General features: G+C 32.1%; 1 protein-coding gene across 1 annotated transcript; it reads right to left on the bottom strand.

The window, feature by feature from the left end:
• Positions 1-863: 863 nt before the first annotated feature.
• Positions 864-23363, bottom strand: LOC132546310 (LIM homeobox transcription factor 1-alpha-like). The gene is made up of 8 exons (XM_060210034.1): positions 23179-23363; positions 10514-10731; positions 4348-4484; positions 4128-4205; positions 3439-3580; positions 3214-3249; positions 2693-2767; positions 864-1039 (listed from the first exon to the last, which is right to left on the bottom strand). The coding sequence occupies exons 1-8, from the start codon at positions 23361-23363 to the stop codon at positions 864-866; spliced, it is 1047 nt and encodes a 348-aa protein (XP_060066017.1).
• Between the last annotated feature and the right edge of the window lie 1132 nt (positions 23364-24495).

Here is a 24495-nt window from a genome sequence, read left to right as displayed (position 1 = left end):
TTTGTCGTGGTTTCCATCGTGGGTAAAGTATTATTCTGTTGTGGTGTACATCGTGGGTAAAGTATGATTCTGTCGTGGTTCGAATCGTGGGTAAAGTATTATTCTGTTGTGGTTCACATCGTGGGTAAAGTATGATTCTGTCGTGATTCACATCGTGGGTAAAGTACAATTCTTTCATGGTTTCCATCGTGGGTAAAGTGTGATTCTGTCGTGGTTTCCATCGTGGGTAAAGTATGATTATGTTGTGGTTCACATCGTGGGTAAAGTATGATTCTGTCGTGGTTCGAATCGTGGGTAAAGTATGATTCTGTCGTGGTTCGAATCGTGGGTAAAGTATAATTCTGTTGTGGTTCACATCGTGGGTAAAGTATGATTCTGTCGTGGTACATATCGCAGGGAAAGAGTGTTACATTCGTGGTACATACTGTCAGTAACGTATATTTAGTAATAGCCACTATTTGGGACAGCGTGTAAAAAAATCCGCCATTCCATACAACCAGGAAAACAAACGGATGTCATAAGTAACTGACAACGACTTTTTTATACATGTGTACAAAGTTACCACGACATATGACATTTACCCACAAAGATTCTTATTGTTTACAACGTCGTGGATTTGAAGCCATGTAACAAATTGCACTAATCAGAACGCTGATCCCATCCGAATATCACTGATATATTTTTAAAAAAACACAGTATGTCATTTATCCAAACCGTTTCCATCATGAAAGATGGCCAACTCTGTCATATTAGTCGAAGTAAGGGGTAAATACAACTGGTGCAAAAGCACTTGTATTGACAGGTGATGTTCGAAATGCCTGGATTCGATGATAAAGAAGACGATATACAGAAGATATGTTTTCTCACTCTACACTAAAGTACGAATTCTGCATGGAGTACAGTTTGTCAATGGGATTTGGTACCCCACTTGAGTCTATAGCCGAGTGTCCCGATGTTTCGCCGTTAAACATATGATCCAAGCACTCCTCCATAGAATGACGCGCTCCTCCAGGAAGGTCGAGATCGTCGTATGGGGATGCTAAAAATAAACAATAAACGATGTTAATTAAATCTGTCTGGTCACGATCAGACGGAATGATTACATTAATATAACAATAAAAATAATGACTTAAGTACACATCGTAATATCTGTGTTATTTCGTTTATTGTGGTAAACAACAGGATAGAATTTATAAATAGAAATAGGTGTGACTAATGTTTACCAAATGTACTATTGACAACGTAGGAACTTATATCAAGTTACATATATCAATAAAAGAATACATATCTTAAAATTACTGTTAAAATGCTGCATTTTTTTCTAGATGTATTTTTCATGTGGTAACTTCTTATTAAAGTGTTTATAATGTCAATCACAGGTGAATAAAGTTACTGAAAGGCGGAAATCTTAAAATGCGATTTTTTTTTACCCCATCATATTTTCTCAGATTGTTTATAAACCGGGAGTAATTCACAGGAGAAAACAATTTTTGATAGAATAATATTTATTAGTGTTTTTTTTTATCATAAATCCTTTTAATGCGTTCTTGAACATTAAAGGAAACATGTCCGTCCCTTGGGTCTCCTTACTTCTGGTATTTTGAACAGATTTTCAATTGTCATTAACGAAAAGAATAATTTCTAAAAATTGTACCAGTTTCAATTTTTTCATGAGCTTATCGTATAAAAACAATTTGAAAAAAGCGTGTGAAGGTGTTTAGGTGTTTAAGAAGGTTAGTGTATATCTTTTGTACTTTGAGAACCTAATCTTCCTCGTCGGTTGATATGCTACTTCTACAAACAAAGGATATACAGTTTATATAAGGTAAATATTTACGGTACTCTTCAAGTAGCTCAGATTGATGTAAGGGAACAAAAGTACATCAAGCACATCGAAACCAATGACATGTTAGCGTAATGAGAATAATCCAAGATTTTCAACGAAATGTCTTGAGCTGTAAATGTCTTCATAAACAAATTACAGTTGTCTTCAGTAGCGGCTATAGGTCAAATCGATTTAATGTCACATCATCAAAACTAGAACAAGGGCAGTGATTCAGAATCAATAAAACTTAAAATCTAAACGGCAGATCATATAATAATTTTCAATGAGATCATGATAGTAACAGTATTGTAACCTTCATCAATTTGAATTTCTCCAACTTCCTATTATAAGTTTATATTAAAGTGTTCGATAAAAAAAGCGATAACAGGGGAAAAAGTTGTTTCCTGAGAAATTTTCTTATTTCCTTATATCAAAACCGCGATAACGTGAAAAAAACCGTGATTTCCTGAGAAATTCTGTTATTTCCTTTGAAAAAAACTTTTTGAATGTATCTCATTAAAAGTAGCCAGTCTTTGAAAATACTATTTATTTTTTGTCAGATGTTTCAGGTCATGTTTTTACCATTGATATTTCCTCAAATAGCTTTGTCCTATAGACTGTATCTTTCAGCTATGGTTTATCCAATAATGCGATTCCTATTAACAGACATACACTGAAGATACCCTGAAATATCGTTAAACATTGGTGACTTCAATTCTTGGTTCTGCTTCAAGACGTCAAACATCTTCTTCCAGTAACTCTACAATATGTCATCCAGTTTTTGCTTTGATGCTGTCTTGCTAATACTGTTTATTTCATTTCATTTTTTTATTGAATGATATGCTTATCAATAATGTGATATGTTACCTTGGTATTCGCTGGCAGGAAGTGGCGATATTTGTTCTGCATTTCCATGGTGACGGTTTTCTGATATCAGCGACCCTAAAAATCAAATTTTGAAATGAAGTTTACCGTGTTATTTTCTGAATGGAAAAAAGTTTATAACATCTTCACGAGATTGAACACATTCTAACTTTTATTTATTTATTTATTTATAGCTAGACAAAAGGTAGATTTTAGGGTTTGCCATTGTGATATTTGATCATACCATTTGCACTATACAACAGGTATATTAGTCCGTGTAGTAATCCTATATAGAGACAAGCCTTAAAAGAATATTCTCCAGTTTTCACGTTCGCTACAATAGCGTAGCTGTTATATATTTAAACCATTCCAATACAAAGTAGAAATCCTCTTGTGAAAAGCAATTTTTTTCAAAACTAAAAATCAGCAAAAAAAATTGTCAGAATTACATAAAAAAAGAAAAAAAATGTTGCCATATTTAAGGGAATACACTTCGGCGTTTACAGTCAACAATAAATGCTTACCAATTGATTCGTCGTCTCCAAGTCTAGTAAGACAATCTGTACAAAGAAAGGCATACGGTTACCAACAGATAGTATCAAACATTTATACAGGAACTTTTTACAAAAGACACACAGATGAAACTTATCATATCTTATCATATTTATTTCACAAAAGTCTGTATAGAATTGCATCCTTGTATAGTAAACACAAACTGAAGCACTGAGGGGTCAAACAGGGGTCATTACCTTGATCAGTGTCTTCGTCCTTCGAGTCGGACTTGGAGTCAGATTTGATGTCTTTTTTGTTCTCATTGTGTTTGTTTTTATTAGCGTTTCCATTCTTATTTCCATTGCCGTCCTGACTCTGTCTCCGAGCTAACTTTTTCACCTGGAATGTAAATGACATTGTTAGTTTAAATGAGAATATAGAACTGCCTTGTTCACTTCACATTCAACAACAATTACCCTTGACGCTTTAATCTTCGTCATGACTTTTTGGGTATGTACATCATTGATAAGAAAGAATGAAATACATCCATTAATGTAAAATCATGAATAACATAGTAGACATGGTATCTACCATATTGAATAAACATATTTACAACAAAACCAAAAATCATGAATTATATATAAACATAAGCGTGTTTAGCTCAGAAATACGCCACATGACTACAAAATTGCTTATAGCAACCATTTTATGGACTGTCAGATTATGTGAGTATTATAAATTATGGTTATCCATATCACATCAATATTTACTAATAACACAAATATTGCGGTTTTAATTTGCGGAAATTTACAGCATTTATAAACAATGTCTATAAATTATAGAAATTTACAATTTTTTGTGAGTTTGTCAAACCACTTTTTTTATTTCTGTTGAAACAGATGTATGTGTAACCAAAGTAACAGATGGTGTACCTGGAGACCCTTACCTTAGCTCTCTGGTTCTGAAACCACACCTGTACGACCCGTACACTCAGTCCCGTCTCCGCCGCCAGTTGTTCACGCACCTGTTTAAGTGAATGTCTCAACAATGTAATTGATTTACAATACCCCAAAGAGTTTACAAAATACATATACTACTGACAACACATCTATACATAGTTTTTTAATTATACACTCTACAAAATATCGGATTATTTGGTAACGAACCTTTCGACATGGTTTTGGATTGAGTTCGAAGGCTGCCTTGAACTTCCGCCTCTGGCTAGTTGTGAGTATAGTTCTAGGTCGCTTCGGATGTTTTCCTCCGTCACTTTCTCCGTCCTCGTAACTCTCGCTGTCGTCACCTGGGAAACCAGCAATGATAAAATTTTATAAAACGTAAGGATTAGCAGTTTCATTGGTGTTATAGAAACAATTATTTTAAACTTTGTATATATATAAACATATTTCGCTAACACCGTGCTCTTAAAACATTTCTGAGGAACAGTGTCTGCAGCACCATCTCTGAATAAAGAGTCTTATTTTCACAGATCTCTTGTTAGTTTGCCTGTTGGCCCCGTTGATGTATACCTTTTTCTCATTTTAGAAACGTGACATTACATAATTGGATTGACCAAGATTTACATGGCGGGTCGTCGATGAAGCAGAAGACGCTTACTATTCCAGAATACCTGGTCTTATTCTCCATATACTATTTCAGGAGTCTCCATGTAAATCTTTCTTTTGTTCATATTTTGCAATAGTTAGATTTTTTTTATTATGATAATGTTGACATGTTGGAATTGTCTGGCGCAGTATTACGTAAAGACTGTATCCTGTTATAAACATTATCATATTTTTGCGTTTGTATTTTGCACTTCTGCCAAAAGCGTTACTTGTGAAATCAAACCACTTGTTTTCAGATGCCATAAAAGAACACGCGACCGTATGTAGGTACTTTATAAAACTGACATATCTAGTTTTATGATTTCAACCAGGATCAATACTCAGAGATGTGTTTATAACATGTATTTTGCGTGCGCTAGAAAACGACCAGTGTTGACGGTTCTAGTATATAATTACGTTAGATTTTCAGTAACCAAGACACATAACGACCTCCTTACGCCTAGACAGCAGCCTCGAATGCTTGTTGTCGGACGATTATCCCCCACGTTTGCCAACCCCAGCACGTCACAATCAATAATCCAGTCCGGACTCCGCTTCCTAATCTACCATACACCATGATTATCTAACTTTCGAGTCGGCGACGGAAGCTGTCATAACATCCGTCTGATTCGTGTACGTGTCCTCACAGCTTTTTACTGCACATTAACCAATACCTATTTGAATGTACACGCGCGCTATAACAGAACTTAGGCTAAATTGGCTAATGAGTAAATAAAATATTTTAGTTAAAAACAACGCTTACACTCTCGTAACACATAATCGTATTCTCCTTTTTTTTACCTTGTTTGCACTTTTTTTCTGATATTTTCTTGTAAATCTTTCTTATGTTAATATATCCCAATCGTTTCATTGAACTTGAGATTGAATTATTTGTGTTGACACGTTAGTATTTTTGTTGTTGTTTATTGTTAACACAAGTTTTGTTATTTCAAAAGTACTAATACTCTTCCTTTGTCTATTCTTGTATTCATTTGTTCAAAATGCACGGCATTTATTATCTGTCCAAATATTCTTTAAACTTCCTCAACATAAGATGGTTTTCATGGTATGCGTCCTGTTCTGAACAAATGGTTTATTACATGTTTACAGAAATCTAGACTTAATTTTTAAATGAATAAATTAGAGCCGATAATATATTTGTGTCAGTACAGTATTCCTCAACCTAAACCTTGGAGATAATGATATCCACAGTATAACGACTGGTATGTATTTTTTGTATGAATATACAATCCGAATGATGGAATTTACTGTTACAAAACATTAATGTTTGTCGGTCATAATATTGTTGTTTCTATAATATTGTATTTTTCTTACGTACAACTGCTACAGAATGACATAAACTATGACACACAGAAGTCATACAATTCTTTAAACAGTATATACTTTTATCAGAATATACTTATTCTTAAAACGTTTCGTAATTTGAATGACCAGCACCTACACGTGATGTAACGTTGCAACAACCATAACCTGTTTAAAGATTTTCGGAAATATTGACCATCGTACAATTAATTATACATAAATCTTGTGTCACGTGACTATGTATACTTAGTTTTGTTTACAATATGGTGTCGATTAATTTTATTCCTTATTTGGCTCCACTGCATTTTATTCTAAATTTAAAGTGTTAGTCACATGTGTGTCTTTCGTATAATCTTTAATATGTTACAGGCGTAATGTGATTATGATAATGATGTATAAGAAATAATTACCATGATTTAGTGTCATTATGACTTTATCTCTTATGTCTATAAGTATATTCTATTCTACGTAAGGTAAAAAAGTGATGACATAAATAAATAAAAACGATCAGTAATATAACAAGTTTAACACCCATAATGCTGAAATTTACTGTAAACAAACTTTTTTAACGGAGATTTAATTTCGCGATTTACATTAATAAATCTGGATATTTAGAACCGATTTCAATTCCGTCTGTCAAATTTTAGTGTAACATGGTGATAGTATTAGATACTACAACTGATACAGGTATTTATTTACATTGAGAAACTAAGCACGCCGTGTCCATGTTTTTAAAATGATCACACTACATCTTACGGATTTGATATTGATATATAGTGAACTACAAGGTTTACATGTACTATAATGATAAAAGATAACAAATCTATCAATATCGATTTAAACGTGATATCGATTATCATGTCAATCGCAGTGTTTATTAGATTTCTTTGATTTCTCTCATGACAATATACAAAAGACACAAGTGAATATCTCTCTTTAATAGTTTCAGATTTATATACAGTAGAGTCAAACTGCACCATACAACTGTTTCCCCCTTATAGGACTCGTCATTGATGCTAAGGGTTTAAGTTTTAAAGCCTAGGTATCGACTGAGGAAAATCCAACGTGATCGGAAGAAAAATCAAAATCGAGATAGATTGGGAGATGCACTGAATAAATTAACTGATATAACAGATATATATATCATTACAGACTAATTACTACAACTTAATGCTTTAATCAATATTAAATTGACAAAAATCATACAATGATTGATTGACAGTGAGAAACATCAAGCATAATACATCTTGTTACCGCCAACTACCTCACTGAAGTGTTAAGGTAGTTTGCAGCACTTTCTTATCAAAGTTTACTATTAATATAGGAGCTGAGTAGTAAGTAAATCAGAGGAATATTGTCAGGCTGTAATCGAGCTATTGGTAGATAGCGCGATATCCATGCCCTCATTTGCTGTCAGTTTGGCAATAAAATTAACATTTTGATAAATAAAACATATTCGCTGATGTACTACTGAGGATTACCGTAAACCATTCCAAACAGGGAAATACATGTACATTTTCTATACGAAAACTCATGTATATAAATTATATATCAGGAAACTGACCTTTTTTTTATACAATATAGAATATTCCCATGGATAATTACATCTGTGTGATACAAATTGACTTTATAACTGTTTTGTATTGAAATTTAAATCTATATGTTATAATTAACAAATCGTTTGACAGGTCATTGATTTAAATGTCTTGTTCGTATAGATAAACTTTCTTGTGTTACTTTGTATCGATCAGTTTTCTGGCGGAATATACGGAAATGTTTGTGACCGAAAGAATTGAATATATCCAGTTAACTATATCTTTTTATAAGTCACAGGGTGTTTGCAAAGTCCATAACTGATGATATGACAACTCTGTGATATAGATATCTTGTAATTTTCTTCCATTTTATGTGACTGGATTTGAATTAGCCGAATATAAATCAATGCATTACATTGTAAGTGTTTGAGTGAATCTTGCCTAGAATAAAGCTGTTTTAGCTATGATAAACGTATCTCTTTATCAGTTAGACAAATACATCTGTGCATCTGTGATCTGTGTACATGTCATCTACATGTTCGTTATATATTAATGTATATGTGTTAAATTTTCATGAACATAATTCTGTTTGTTATTTGTAAATACATTTGTGTTATATATAAATACTTTTGTGTAAACGATATATAAATACATTTGTGTTATATATAAATACTTTTGTGTAAACGATATATAAATACATTTGTATTATATATAAATACTTTTGTGTAAACGATATATAAATACATTTGTGTTATATATAAATACTTTTGTGTTATATATAAATACATTTGTGTTATATATAAATACTTTTGTGTAAACGATATATAAATACATTTGTGTTATATATAAATACTTTTGTGTTATATATAAATACATTTGTGTTATATATAAATACTTTTGTGTAAACGATATATAAATATATTTGTGTTATATATAAATACTTTTGTGTTATATATAAATACTTTTGTGTAAACGATATATAAATACATTTGTGTTATATATAAATACTTTTGTGTAAACGATATATAAATACATTTGTGTTATATATAAATACTTTTGTGTTATATATAAATACTTTTGTGTAAACGATATATAAATACATTTGTGTTTGTTATATATAAGTACATTTCCGTTCATTATTATAAAAAAGTGTTCGTTATGTTTAAATGAATCTGTGCTAGTGATATAAACAACATATCTGTTAATAATATATGAAAATATTTGTATTATTTATGTATATATATATTTGTGTAAGTTATATATATATATATATTTGTTAGTTATGTTTGTTTGTGTTAGTTATGTTTGTTTGTGTTAGTTATGTTTGTTTGTGTTAGTTATGTATATTTGTGTTAGTTATGTTTGTTTGTGTTAGTTATGTTTGTTTGTGATAGTTATGTGTATTTGTGTTAGTTATGTATATTTGTGTTAGTTATGTTTGTTTGTGTTAGTTATGTTTGTTTGTGTTAGTTATGTATATTTGTGTTAGTTATGTTTGTTTGTGTTAGTTATGTTTGTTTGTGATAGTTATGTGTATTTGTGTTAGTTATGTTTGTTTGTGTTAGTTATGTTTGTTTGTGTTAGTTATGTTTGTTTGTGTTAGTTATGTGTATTTGTGTTAGTTATGTTTGTTTGTGTTAGTTATGTTTGTTTGTGTTAGTTATGTTTGTTTGTGTTAGTTATGTATATTTGTGTTAGTTATGTATATTTGTGTTAGTTATGTTTGTTTGTGTTAGTTATGTATATTTGTGTTAGTTATGTTTGTTTGTGTTAGTTATGTGTGTTTGTGTTAGTTATGTGTATTTGTGTTAGTTATGTATATTTGTGTTAGTTATGTTTGTTTGTGTTAGTTATGTTTGTTTGTGTTAGTTATGTATATTTGTGTTAGTTATGTTTGTTTGTGTTAGTTTGTGTTTGTGATAGTTATGTGTATTTGTGTTAGTTATGTTTGTTTGTGTTAGTTATGTATATTTGTGTTAGTTATGTTTGTTTGTGTTAGTTATGTTTGTTTGTGATAGTTATGTGTATTTGTGTTAGTTATGTGTATTTGTGTTAGTTATGTGTATTTGTGTTAGTTATGTATATTTGTGTTAGTTATGTTTGTTTGTGTTAGTTATGTTTGTTCGTGTTAGTTATGTGTATTTGTGTTAGTTATGTGTATTTGTGTTAGTTATGTATATTTGTGTTAGTTATGTGTATTTGTGTTAGTTATGTGTATTTGTGTTAGTTATGTGTATTTGTGTTAGTTATGTAGTTATGTGTATTTGTGTTAGTTATGTGTATTTGTGTTAGTTATGTATATTTGTGTTAGTTATGTTTGTTTGTGTTAGTTATGTTTGTTCGTGTTAGTTATGTGTATTTGTGTTAGTTATGTATATTTGTGTTAGTTATGTGTATTTGTGTTAGTTATGTATATTTGTGTTAGTTATGTATATTTGTGTTAGTTATGTATACTTGTGTTAGTTATGTGTATTTGTGTTAGTTATGTATATGTATATTTGTTAGTTATGTGTATTTGTGTTAGTTATGTGTATTTGTGTTAGTTATGTATATTTGTGTTAGTTATGTGTATTTGTGTTAGTTATGTATATTTGTGTTAGTTATGTGTATTTGTGTTAGTTATGTATATTTGTGTTAGTTATGTGTATTTGTGTTAGTTATGTATATTTGTGTTAGTTATGTATATTTGTGTTAGTTATGTATACTTGTGTTAGTTATGTGTATTTGTGTTAGTTATGTATATTTGTGTTAGTTATGTTTGTTTGTGTTAGTTATGTGTATTTGTATTAGTTATGTGTATTTGTGTTCGTTATTTATAAAGATATTTGTGTTAGTATCATATGCTTTACCAATTTGGAATAACGACTTACTTTTCGGACTAAGAGGCAGCATGTGGAATTCCTTTTCATAGTCAAGTCTGCAAAAGAGTTGACCATCCCTGATGACGAACTGGTCACCCTTCTGAAGCTGCTGACCACACTCGATACACATGAAACACTGAAGGTGGTAAACATATCCCTGGGCTCGCATCACCAGTTCACTGGGCGACACAAACATTCCACATCCATTGCACATCACCCGAAACAATCTGAAGCAAAGAAGCCGGGAGTTGATACAGCAATTTACATTACGTAATAATTAGCTTCAGCACAATGCTTGAGTATATATAAGTATTATCAAGTCAGCCTGAGTAATCTGAAACCACAAAGTATCGTTTACAAATAAATGATATTACGTCATCCGAAACAATCAACAACAAAGTGCGCAGTTAAGATCGATATTACTTCACCCAAAACAACCAGCAACAAGAACATGTCGAATTAAGATGGATAATATTACTTCACCCAAAACAACCAGCAACAAGAACATGTCGAATTAAGATGGATAATATTACTTCACCCAAAACAACCAGCAACAAGAACATGTCGAATTAAGATGGATAATATTACTTCACCCAAAACAACCAGAAAAAGAAACTGTCCAGTTAAGATTAAAATATTACTTCACCCAAAACAACCAGCAACAAGAACATGTCGAATTAAGATGGATAATATAACATCACCTAAAACAACTTGAAGCAACAATGTGCCGACTTCAGATAATATTACGTCATCAAAGAACAACAGCAATCTTAGCAAAAGAAAATGACACTAAAAGGAGAACAAGCATAAAACCTGATATTATTACAGATCAATACATAAAATCTGAAATACGCTTTGGTTTTGTTAACTGAAGTTCTACAAAAAGTTTTTAAAACCAATTATGAAGCTGCGTGAACACAACATCAATTAGGTATCTAGATACTTATCTATAGGATGTGACTATCTATCTACATTCTTTAACATCTGGATATCAAGAGCATATACTTAAAGACAAAGAACTTCGTAATGCTTTCTATATGAACAACTGTAAAATGTGTATTATTTTCGTTGTCGTTCCGTCGTAGACGCGATTGTATAAAGGATGACAACACAAGGTACACAGAGTTGTCTTCACACTGCTCTTTCAACAATATCTTTTTTAATTGTGTAATCTATTTATTTGTTTATTTGAATAAAGCATCAATGCAAAAAAGGAACACGGCTTAGAAAAATTACAGAAATGGTTTTTCCAAATTATTCATGAGTGAAATTCATTTTTTCACAAACAAAGGAAAAAACACTATAATCTTGTGATTCGCCTTCTGAGAGATTGTTGGTCACGTGGGCCTGTATTTCTGCTTCAATGGGTTTTAAATAATTGCTTTATCAACTTTGAAATTGCACAAATGCTTTTCTTCAGAAGCTACTTGTGTTTTAGGTTTACTGCACTAGGTAAACCACAGGGTTTTGTTCTATCAGCAAGCGTCTAAAAGACGACGTAAATGAGTAGATAATGGATACAAGCGTCCAAAAGACTAAGAAGAATGGCTGGATAAAACAGATGAGTTAGTGCGACAGAGAACGCTACTTTATGCTGGTGTTTCCCGGAAATGACAAGCGCTTTGGAGACGATGAGACCCGCGGTGAATACAATCTGTAACAATAGTGGTCGAAGAGCCAGAACTAAAGAGCGGCAAATGAAATACTTTGGACAATGTTTGGCTGATGGGTTGGGAAATGATTCCGACAAAAACCCAGTGGTAACCAGACACGATCCTGTTAAAGGGATTAGCTGCTAAAAGGCAAATGCGAAAGGCGAGAAAGCACATTTCTGAAACCAACAAAAAGCTGAAACTATTATCTCTGCGGAGTTCTTCCGTTGAGGGTATACAAACCTTTTCCATTTGATAGGTGTAAAATAAACAAAGTATACATCCAATGCAGCATTTTATAAAACAAAATAGCTAGTCAGAAACAGGCCTCTTTATTCCGTGCCTATTCTAGGCCGTATTGATTCGGTAAGATATGTTGACAATGAGAGAGGCGACAACATACAACCAATTAGTTCTAACTCGAAGAGTTCTGATTAGAGTACCTCAATATATATTAACTTCTTTAGAAAGCGAAAAAAGATAGAATAAGACACTATAAAATCTATGCAAATCAATCTCAAAAATGTGAGATTTTCAATACCCGGAAATCATGAAATGAAGAAAATAATACCAATTAACAGCTAATGTCAACCCTACATAATCTGTATATCACAACAAAAGTACCACCCATCCTAATACCTTCCTTCAAAGTGGAGAAGTATTTAGTCGTGGGGTATATTGCCATAGCTAGAAATCTGGTTGTGGTAAAAACCCGAGATTTGAAACTGGTTACGTGTGTTCACAGTCAAAATACACAACACCTAAAATTGTGATACGTGGAAAAGTATACATGTACCATAGGTACGTAACAAAATCAAAATTAAAAGTCCTACTTTTGATATAACTGAAAGTAAGTGATCGTGAAGAGAGTCGGGCCTCACTTCTTGTTATCTCCCGGTCCTAACTTAATAAAAGAAGGTCAAACCATTGAGCTTTCTCGTGGTATTACCTTTTTTTCACAAATAAACACATTGGACTACCGTTACAGGTAAGTAAGATCGATTTGGACTTTCCTTACTATGCTTAAGAATTTCCACATTTTCTTTATATTAGAAAAAAATGTTGGAAGGAAAAACAATTAAATGATACAGATTTATTTGTTTATTTGTTTTTCAGTTTTGTAATATATACTGAATTGATTTGTTTATCAAAGAATTCTCGTTAAAAGTGCTATTCGCATGTGTATGTCTTAAGTAAAATATTCAGGTAGATATTAACACTGAAGAGATCATACACTAAGCAAGGACGACGGTCTCTATCACAGTGTTACCTAATTTTACGAAAATTTGATACCGAACTTTTTCACCTAGAAAGGACAAACAATAAATAATTGAGGGACTACCGACGTAAACGCAGTTTATCGCTTGTGTTTTATTACAAAGGGAACATAAACGAAAGTCCCCTATTTTTACGACTCCATGCATAATTAATCTATCAACATAGACGTCATACTGGGTAGATCGTCATAACGTTCCGTCGGGTACCATCATAACGACTGAGCTATGTGTGCTTCACGTCCCCGACCCAGTAAACTGCGCTCATAAAACCAGCATGCACAGCTTAGTTCTGGGAGTAATATCTGGAAAAAACGTCAGTGTAATTATTTGGACACTAATGCATAATGTTAAGAACGAGAAGACACGTGGTTGTAAAATCAGCACGCTACCGTACCGTAATATACGGAACGAACATGTATACATTGACAAAGGTATATCAGTGGTCTGTAGCACTGTTGTATTAATTTTAAATGTTGGAAAATCTTCACTCGATTATTAAATTGCATCTATGCCGGTATTTGCAACATATTAAGTACTTAAGTGAAAATAATCATTTAATAATATATGGGACAATGTAAAACGTACACAATATCACAGACAGTGGTAAGTAGTATGCGACAAGAAGTAAAAAAGTTACATGATATCACAGGGTGTGAAAAATATATATACAATAAACCTTAAACAAACATTAGGTATTGTCAAAGAGTGTGGAAAATAATTTATCGCATACTTGAAAAAATACTAAAATAACAATATCACAGAGAGTGGGAAAAGATATATGACACACTTTACTCGGTATCAAAGACTATGTCAAATAATATGTGACGTATTGTATATTGTATAAATATTACATAATGTTAAAAAGCAGGAAAAACGTGACGCACTAAAAAACATAACATAATGTCATTGGGTGTGAAACCCATTACATGGTATACCTATAAGCATTAAAGATATCAAAAAGCATACATAACCGTAGACTTTAACATATTTGTGCAGTACCAGAAATGATAATAAAATTTAAACAATCTGCTTTATCATAAACTGTAAAATAAGTATTTATATTAACACAGCGTATGGTTTATTCATATGCTGCAATATTATTCTTCTTTAGAAATATTCTATATATTACGTACAAGGAATATATTGTGAAAATATTATTATTTCTTTCCAAAACACATTTGTCTATGTACGATTGTTTATTCTTCATTGGCTATTGATTTTGCTCCGGTTATTATCATCATTATTTTCCACTATCCTCCTTCGGCAAGATTTCCAACATGTTTATTTAGAAGAGAATTTCACGAAATTTAACAAAGTGTTCGTGTATAAGAGGCGGTTTGTAAGAGTAGAAAAACAATGGTGACATCCTGATTTGGACAAGATGGCAGCCACATAGTGGCTTTGGTTTATTGAAATTAAGATGTGCTGTTTTGAAGAAAATGGATTTAAAGTATTGTCTGACATCAAGAACACAATCAATGAGTCCATTTTCTGATTTAACAATATGGCCGCTGAGGGAGCTTTTTATCGGTTGAAATACATATTAATCGATTTTGGTAAACATCGGTACATAGTTATTGTCTGACTAAAAATAACAACGATGATGTTCTTTCTCTTAAATGACTGCCGTACCGATACGATTAATTCAAATATTTTCAATTTTTATCGTATTTCCTTTTTCAGTCTCAACCTAACTCCATGTATAGAATTAAGACAGCGGGAGTGTTTGAGGGACGTATGTAACGGCCCCCCCCCTTACAAAAAGTAATAATAAAGATACCAATGGTTATATAAAATCCAAGGCTTGCAATTAAAATTTCGTCTATTCCTCATTTCACGTTTTTACAATATTAAATGCTGGAATTTATTCGAATTAAGGTAATACTTTGGTGAAATCGAACAACGCGGAATACATTTCATGTGATAATGTTATCAATACGAACTACACACACGATAAACTCTCACCTATAAATATGAAACAAAAGGGTTGCGAAAACTTGTTAACATTGGTAAATATATGTTGTATTTTACAATTCAGTCACGGTTGGCCTCAACGTCATGTTACGGTAAAACGGAAGGCGCTGTGTATACCAGCGTGACGCGCTGCCGTCAAAACCTTTAATGGCATATTTGTTCAACATCCAAGCATCTAACGGTCCGCGGATTTATGCTTTGGGGACCTTGATTGCTGACAATGGATCGATGGTACTAATCTGGTGTTTATTGGTGGTGAACGGTAAAGGAGTCTGCGAGGCTATCATCCACCAGTCCTGTGTTGTACCACTGCCGGAGTTGTGACAAATTTACGATGCAATACAACGAGTTTACAAACATCTTCGCGCCATGCCGACTTGATTTATCTCTGAAACGTGAAAGCGCAAAGTCGTTCGGGCGACTGTAATTGTGTAACGGACAAGGTGCCATCTAAATGCGTGCCTTTTTCGATGTTATTTTCAATCGTTTGTTTTTATTTACAACAAACATATGCAGAATTTTCAGTTTTCTTCTGGTTTATATTTTAAACATGTCTTCCTTAAGCGTTGCTTATTAGGTTTCGTTAAAATTGGTATAATTCAAAAGTTATGCCTTGACATAATTTCAAGGTTAAACATTTTAGGCCCATCAGAAAGTGCAAGAAAAGGTTACCGTTCAATAGATTTTTTTTGCTTTAATGTATGTTTTATTTGTTGTAAGATTAAAAGTTGGTCATCCTTGGTTTCTGTTCATCTTGAATGAATTTATTCCAATCTAATAAAACCTGGTAGGTAGTAACAGCTATCAGGTATATACTAATACATTATCATTCAAAGTCCTACACCTGAAAAGGTGTATGAAATAATTATCAGGATCTCACATTAATTAAGGAGGTATGGTACTCATGTCAGAATTTAATATAAAACAAATTCCAATGTAATGTCATATACTTTTGCTTTTTGATATACTTTATACCAACAGTTGTGTTTTTCCATAATAAAGGACGCTTAATATGAAGTTCTGTACATTTATGCTGTATTTTATGACGTCAACAATTCCAACCAACGTTTTTCTGTTGCTAAGGTAATTCTGTTTGATATAAAGTTTTGGGTAGCATACAACAAAATTTTGCATGAGTTATTTCCATATATCACAAATTTGAAATACATGAATGCTGAGTGGATGGATTATGTTTCTTGACTTTTAGAACCCAGAAATAAATATTTCAGTCTGTTTCTTGACTTTTGAAACACAAACCTAACATATGTAGAAAAAGAGCATAGCAACCCCACTTTTTAATTATGAAAACTATTCATTATCATCATTTGTCTATCAAAGCGTAAAGCGTAAAATTTGGATTACGTAAAATTGTCAAAATTTACATTTTTTGGTTTTTTGGGGTCTGAGTTTCATAGATCCTTAAGTGATGTAAGATGACCTAGTTTCACAGAAGTGTGTCTGATCATGTTCGCTTTTTTAACTGAACAATCTTTCAGTATTTCAATTACAGTGATAAATGGCTTTAGAATAGGAGAGTACATCTTTGATATTGCCTTAATCTGAAATACAGTATTTGTTCATAAATATTGGCTCTATAAGATAAAAATTATCACTGAGTTTTAATTCACTTAAGAAAATTCACAAGATAAATATATCCATGAAACGTATTTCATCAATTAAGATTTTACACAAAGTACATAGTGTATCTCACGGTTATAATTTCATAGGCATTGAAACATAATATAATACATTTCACTTATTGACCTATATAATTAAGTCATGAAATATGCGTTAAGATAACGTACAGCTTAAATGTACTGATATCCTATCGGCATTGACACTATATTTATCACATAACAGAAAAAACATATCGTACGACCACGGTTATATATAACGGTAAAATGGTTAAGTTTAAGGAAAAGCAAACAGCTCTGTTAGATCAACGACGAACCGGTGTAAAATACTAAAACATAGTGTTGACACCAGGTACCAGGAAGAACTGCTTATCCATGTACATATTTTTGTCGCCTAAATAAAACACAACGGAGCTCAAAATTAATGCATTAAACGTCATATTAATATGTTCGTTCACAAAAACGAAAACAAAGGAAAATACCGACATCATAACATAATCTGAAATAGAGCAAAAAACATAAACAAAAGAAATATATACGATGGAACACCTGAAAGTGAAACAATCTACACGTGAAAACGAAAACAAACCACATGATTCCATCTTTCATATAATGATTTTTAAAACAGGCTTAATCTCATCGAAAACGGAAATATACGAAGACCTTGATAATCGGGTTGTACATAGAATAAGTGCAGCTAGACATTTAGTGTGACATCATGTGTAAAACGGGGTAACAAGAAAAAATAACATTTGTGTTATTGAAAACTTCATACGTGCTGCAAAATCATGAAAAACAAAAAGGCCAAAATATCAGCAACATTCAGGAAATATATTGGTTATAATTGATTTCCCTTTTCAACTTTATCTATTTTTGAAACTTCGCGATATCAATTAAACTTCTTTTTGGGGTTTTTAGGAATAGGAAGTACGACACGAGTACAGCAATGTATTCCAATGTTTAATGAGTAATATAATATGAACCAATATTAGGACAAAAGAGTTGCGTGCAAGGAATTATGCTGATTAAAATACCCTAAAGGGTTCAGATGGCTATATAAGGAGGTAGCGTCGATATTAGCTGTACATGACCAACCCCACGATAAATAAAACGAGCTTTATTGTGGTATGGAGTGATACTTATTCACGAAACCTGAATACTTGTGGACTGGCGGACCAATAACAAGACAAGGCGAATAGAGTCTAAGCAATATCTTGTAAGCCGTGGGCAAACCCTACGCGTCGTATTTCGTCATCACCGCCTCACGGAATAGAATGACAAATGATCTAAAAACGGCAAATGACGGTTTGTCAATATGAAGCACAAATAGTCTTAGGGCTAACCTCTGTTATTAAAAACGTCTTCTCCCATATGAAAGATTTTCTCAATACACATGGACGTTATTGAAACATTCGTTTTATTTCTTTCTCTTTTGGAACGTCAAGTTCACGTAGCAGTGCATTAATAACCGGGTTGTGTTCTGTTGTGATGTAATAATGTTACTAACGCTACGATAGAAATGTGTCGTGATTCCTTTCCAGCTCATCTGTCACACACGAGCTCCCTCCAATACCACAATGCAGACTCTCGCCTCAAGTATCACGTGTACTGTGTAATGATATTAATTTGTTATTTTCAAACGAAATAAAATAACAATTCAGTTAAACAACAGATCCAAATAAATAAATTGTAAAATGTTAAAAAAATACACCTATAAATTAGCAGAGGAAATAATTTATACACGCATATTGATTGTCATTAAAACAGCGTATTCGCTCAGTTAAATTGCAAGTGAAAAGCACGACACAGGTTCAGGATTTATGATATGACCAGAAGTAGGACATTATATACTTTGTTATCTATACTTTTACCAGCAAGATAAAATGGGGTGCTTTATAAAACGATTTACATAAATTGTACTTGTGGTCTACATTTGTGAAGCCATAGCTGACGTCGCGTTTCATTTAATTCCAGTGTGTAACTCTTTCTAAGGAATTTCTCTTGGGAGGACCTCTAGAAGTAAATTTCAACATCATTTTGCATGGATTATCGGGATTTCAAATACACGAATCCTTACTTTAGCGGATCAATTTTCTTTCTTGATTTTAGGACGCGGGAATAACTATATCTTTGGGTTGTTTTTGTCTTTAAAAAATCACAAATACAGCAACCCCCCTACACCAGGCTAGTTATCCCGTAATACATATGTTTCTCTTTCAAATATGGATGCTGTTTAAAAGTTTTAATCTTATAACATTGATTTTATGAATCAATAACAGTTTGGTCTGTGAGATCAATTAAAAATTAAGCATTTTTCACATTATGTTTTTGTTCTCATTCAAGTATCATTCTATAACATAATAAATAAAAGAGGATATTTGCTGGAAAAAAAATCACCCCCATAGGATTAAAGACTGCTTCTTATTTGTGAAAACATTCAGAATAATATGTCCTGTTCAATATAGCCGAATGACAAACAAAAATAAACTGCAACAGCAATAACCTCATAACGATATAAAGCCTGTCAAAAAACATACGTTAAATCTCAGACCATGAAAGTATGACCATCAAATCAATTAAAGTAAATCATTATAGATCACCTGGAAACGACCAATTGCTAACCAAGTTAACTATGAACAGTTGATGCGGCTGACTGCTCAAACATCTCAAACGGGCAAACTATTAGACACTGAATAGAATACAGTTATAAAAGCAGGTTATAATGTTTATTTCTTACTATTGCAAACGAAAACCCAGATCACATGTCCATTTACTGTCTACTTTCTCACTCCAAGCTATCACACAAACAACTTAATTACATTAGCCTTTCATACCTCGCATTTCTCAATAACCCCTTTGTACTAAGCCAATCTTCAAAATCTCTTCGCTTGTAACTTCTAACCTTTAATTGATAATTCTTGCTGTTCCCTACAACAGTCTTGATGATACTATACCTTATCAGTAGTGAGAGCTTGTATTGTTGTGTCACATCCATTTGTCGTTTTTATATCAACCTAACCAAACTTTAACCCACTGTATAATACACTTCCATTGCTCTTCACACAGAACTACTCATTTTTGTTTTATTGTTTGCTCTTGTGTCTCAGTGAAAAGTGGATGGAGCAATTAGCCCACCTCAAGTATAAGAAGAAAGCATCATTTGCATTCTGCTAAGAAGAGAGAAGAAAAGATTTAAAATAAGCAAATTTGATATGAAAGGTTGCTTTCATAATTACACTTTAATAAGATTTATTGATCAAACATTGTTGAAGGATATCAAATTATTTTTGTTATACTCGTTTGAGCTCTGTGGATAGTACAGAAAATTGCACCTCCATAAATGGGGTCAGCAGCAGTTACAGTGACCTATGACCTCTGACGTAAGGGAATTCCATGAGGGTGTGCTTGATTTATAGTTCTAATTTTGTTCATTTCAACTCTCAGCGATGTATAATTAATCCTTATTAATTCGTCGACCGCTTCGAAATGTCATATTTCATGCGACTAAACGCCGAGATTCGCGTCGTCCTTCCCGGACCTCGTGGTCGCGTGCCGGCTCAATGTTTAGTCAATACTTTCGATATCTGGGGTTCTCGAAAGGTTTTATACATCAGATCAGCTCTCCATCCAGTTTTAAAAACATAGATATAATTTATGTATATATTTTTGTTACTTTAATGATAACATTTGCATGGAACATTTTACAAAAAACTCTTATTTGCCACGGGTTCCAATGGATAACTGAAGGTAGTAACTATTTCCTGGTGCCTCGCGTGTCGTTGATGGCTCAGCCCAGATGGTTGGTGTCGAAGACGGCGATGATTCCGTTAATAAATTCCCGAACAATTGCAGTTATCGGTAACCAAGGGGTAGGAACAATTTGTTTTAGGATCGCACATGTTTAATTGAATCGGTAAACACATAACAGATTCTACAAATCGATGTCGGCATTCCAAACCTCAACCATCACCGCGATACACAATGCCAATTCCCAGAATATAACATCAGCGCGAATACACAGTCAAATGTGTGGAATATACAATACGAACTACTACAGATCTTTTAAAAGTATGTTTTGCTTATAAGTCGCGTAGACTGTAAATCAGTAATAAGAAATAAAGGATGCCCTTATATGTGAAGTTTGCAAACCTTTTTTCATTTCAGTTTTATCACACTTTACTGCATACTACGTGTAATGCTCACAGAATCCTCATGTTATCTTGTATCGTTAAAATCCCTAATGTTCTAGAAATCTATCGGTAAATTCCTGCAGCTCATTGATTTAACCTATTCTGGGAATAATTGTTTGAGTAAGTTCAGTAATGTTTCCTATTATTGTAACTCTGTATTTTATAGAGGGCATCTTTTACAACATCAGAGGTCAACACGTCCCAAATCTGTTGAGAGTACTATGTATGTAAAGATTTATAGAAAAGTATATTTTCTTTGTTGAATGTTATATAAAATTACATTAGATAATAGGTTAATTTGCGACATTGAATTATGTTTTTTTTTATAAAACACTATATTCAATAGTAAATAAAAATATGTTAAATGATGACATTGAATTATATATTTTTTACATAACATTATATGTATTTGTAACGAGTAAGTATGTTAAATGGAAATATTGAATTATGTATTTTCAAATAACACTAAATTTTGTAGTACGGATAACAGATGTTGAATGGTAACATTGAATTAAGTATGTTTACATAACACTATATTTATTGGTAAGGATTAAGTATGTTGGATAGCATTATTTAATTATGTATTTTTTTAAATAAGACTACATTTTATAATACGGATAACATATGTTGAAGGGTAACATTGAATTATCTATTTTATAAAACAAAATCATATTTACTAACAAACACGATATTAAATAGTAAGGATAAAATATAATTAATACTGACATTGAACCACATTAACAAGAAAATCTACATTAGGATAGGTATGTCTGTTTCATATTTGATATTATTTCTATATCATATTTGACTACAGTATTTCTGTACTGTATTTCTGTACGAATTTGATCGTATTTCTCGACTATATTTTGAAGTATTTTTTCATAAATGTATTTGATAATATTTCTGTACGATATTTGATAGTTACTATGTATCGTAATTAATACTTATAATGATTGAGTAATTATATTTATATGTTATTGCATATCTAGAAGCAAATCTGTTTTATTTGAAAACTATATTTACTTATTTTTTTTGTAATAACTACGCTATATTGAAAATAATAATTACATTTTGCAATATTATAAAAAAATGTACAGTGGTTTGTGAAAGGCTTTATCATTGCTGTTTGATATTAGCTCTTAACTATATTTAATATCAACACCATATTATGTTCCAGAAAAGATATAACATTTAAACATGTGGGTTTTCGCATATTTAAAGGAATGTTTTTAAAATCGATATCACTTTGCAAAAATTATTGTGTGGCAATTATAATGGTTTTAAAAGAAATCAAATCAAGCACTATGTTTAATTATTATAACATGATAAATGTTGCAAAATGTCAAATTTTAAACATTTTTTTACCAAGCGCAACTGTTCTGTCAAAACTTCAATTGGTGAAATTTTATTTTAATTCATTGTTATATTTATAACTTTACATGCAGATTTAACTTAAATCGTTGTTCAATATTTTATCTATTCATTTATTCATTTAATACGTATGTAAAAAGTACCACATGTCAACATAACCTTAATATAAACACTGATTCAATAAAACTAAGGCAAAATATGAACAAAAGGAAACTTTACATAGAGACCCCTGAAATAGTAAAAAGAGAAAAAGACCAAAAGTTCCGGAAGAGTTAGTATCATTTGCTTCATCGACGATACCCGCCATGTAAACCTTGGTCAACCCAAGTAAGTAATGTCAATGTGAAACCTGAATTGTAACTAAAGCAACGTCATCCAATAAGATCTGGTTTTCCATATAATTTATGTCTCGAAACTATTGAAATACTGACTTAACCATTATTGGTATAGTGGGATAGATTTCTGACCCAGAAGTTTGTAAGATTTCAATTTAAATGTTACACATTGGCATTCAAACAGAATAAACGAATACATTGACATTTCAATACAAAAACTTCAAAGAGAATGACTACTTACTTTTCATAATCTAATTTGCAATAGAACTTCCGATTCCGTGCGAAACAACTTCCGGTTAAAGGCATTTGGCAAATGGAGCATAAAACACAATGTTCGTGCCATGAATTGTCCATGATTTTCAGGAGGAATCGGTCTTCGATCGCTCTCTGACATCCAGCACACATCTCTTTATGAACTGTCGGCATTCTGGCGAATGAAAATATAAATAAGACAAATATTAGCGGAAATTATAGATAATAACACCAATTAAAACTGCACGCTATATCTTATTCTACAGAGGTCAAGTAAGTTATTCCTAATCCATATAGACAAAGGGAAATAATTCTTATCTATACAGATAGAGGAAATAATCCCTAATCTATACAGACAGAGGGAAAGATTTATAATCTATATAGATTGAAGGTAAGACTCCTAATCTATACATACAGAGGGAAAGATTTATAATCTATATAGATTGAAGGTAAGACTCCTAATCTATACATACAGAGGGAAAGATTTATAATCTATATAGATTGAAGGAAAGACTCCTAATCTATACATACAGAGGGAAAGATTTATAATCTATATAGATTGAAGGAAATATTCCTAATCTATACATACAGAGGGAAAGATTTATAATCTATATAGATTGAAGGAAATATTCCTAATCTATACATACAGAGATAATTATTTCTAATCTATACAGACAGAGAGAATTATTTCTAATCTATACATATAGAGAGATGGTTAATAATCTACAGAGAAGCTTGCCATTTTAGTATAATGCGATACCTGGATTTATCTTATAATTAAGCAATGGCGTTGAAAAACTTCTTCGTCTTTGTCTCAAAATCTGTTAATTTCGATTTTTATTTTATTTTTTCTCCCTTTTGGAATTCCATAATTTAGGTTCTAGGCACTAGTGAATAGTCTTAGAACGACGCAACAACTGTGACGAAATGTGGTACACTACTCACGAGTGTGCCATTTGTACAGGCCGAGGGAGAACGAATATGTCCCTCATGAACAAGCAGAAATTACATACACATGTATCAAATAACGAAAACAGAGGCAAATCAGTTGACAATATAACAGTATGTTCTGAAAATAGAACAGCCATACTTACGTTAAATATTTAATCTTTAAAGAGTGAAATCCTGTGTAAGAATAGGTGAAAACTCAGTCAGCAGACATCAACATATCATAACTGTTTTTAGCAAGGCTAATTTGTTTATGTGTAGTTAAGCCAACACACGGCAGTAAAATAGTCCATTTCCATTGGTACTAATTTCTTATGTGCCCACCTGTCTGACCTCGAAGCTTTAAATTCATTTTACG

This window comes from Ylistrum balloti, unplaced genomic scaffold (assembly GCF_031769215.1).
Source record: "Ylistrum balloti isolate Yb309-2 unplaced genomic scaffold, AGI_CSIRO_Ybal_v1 Utg369882, whole genome shotgun sequence".
NCBI classification, from domain to species: Eukaryota; Metazoa; Mollusca; class Bivalvia; order Pectinida; family Pectinidae; genus Ylistrum; species Ylistrum balloti.
The sequence above is the reverse complement of the archived record's forward strand: the minus strand, read 5'-3'. Positions and strand labels throughout refer to the sequence as shown.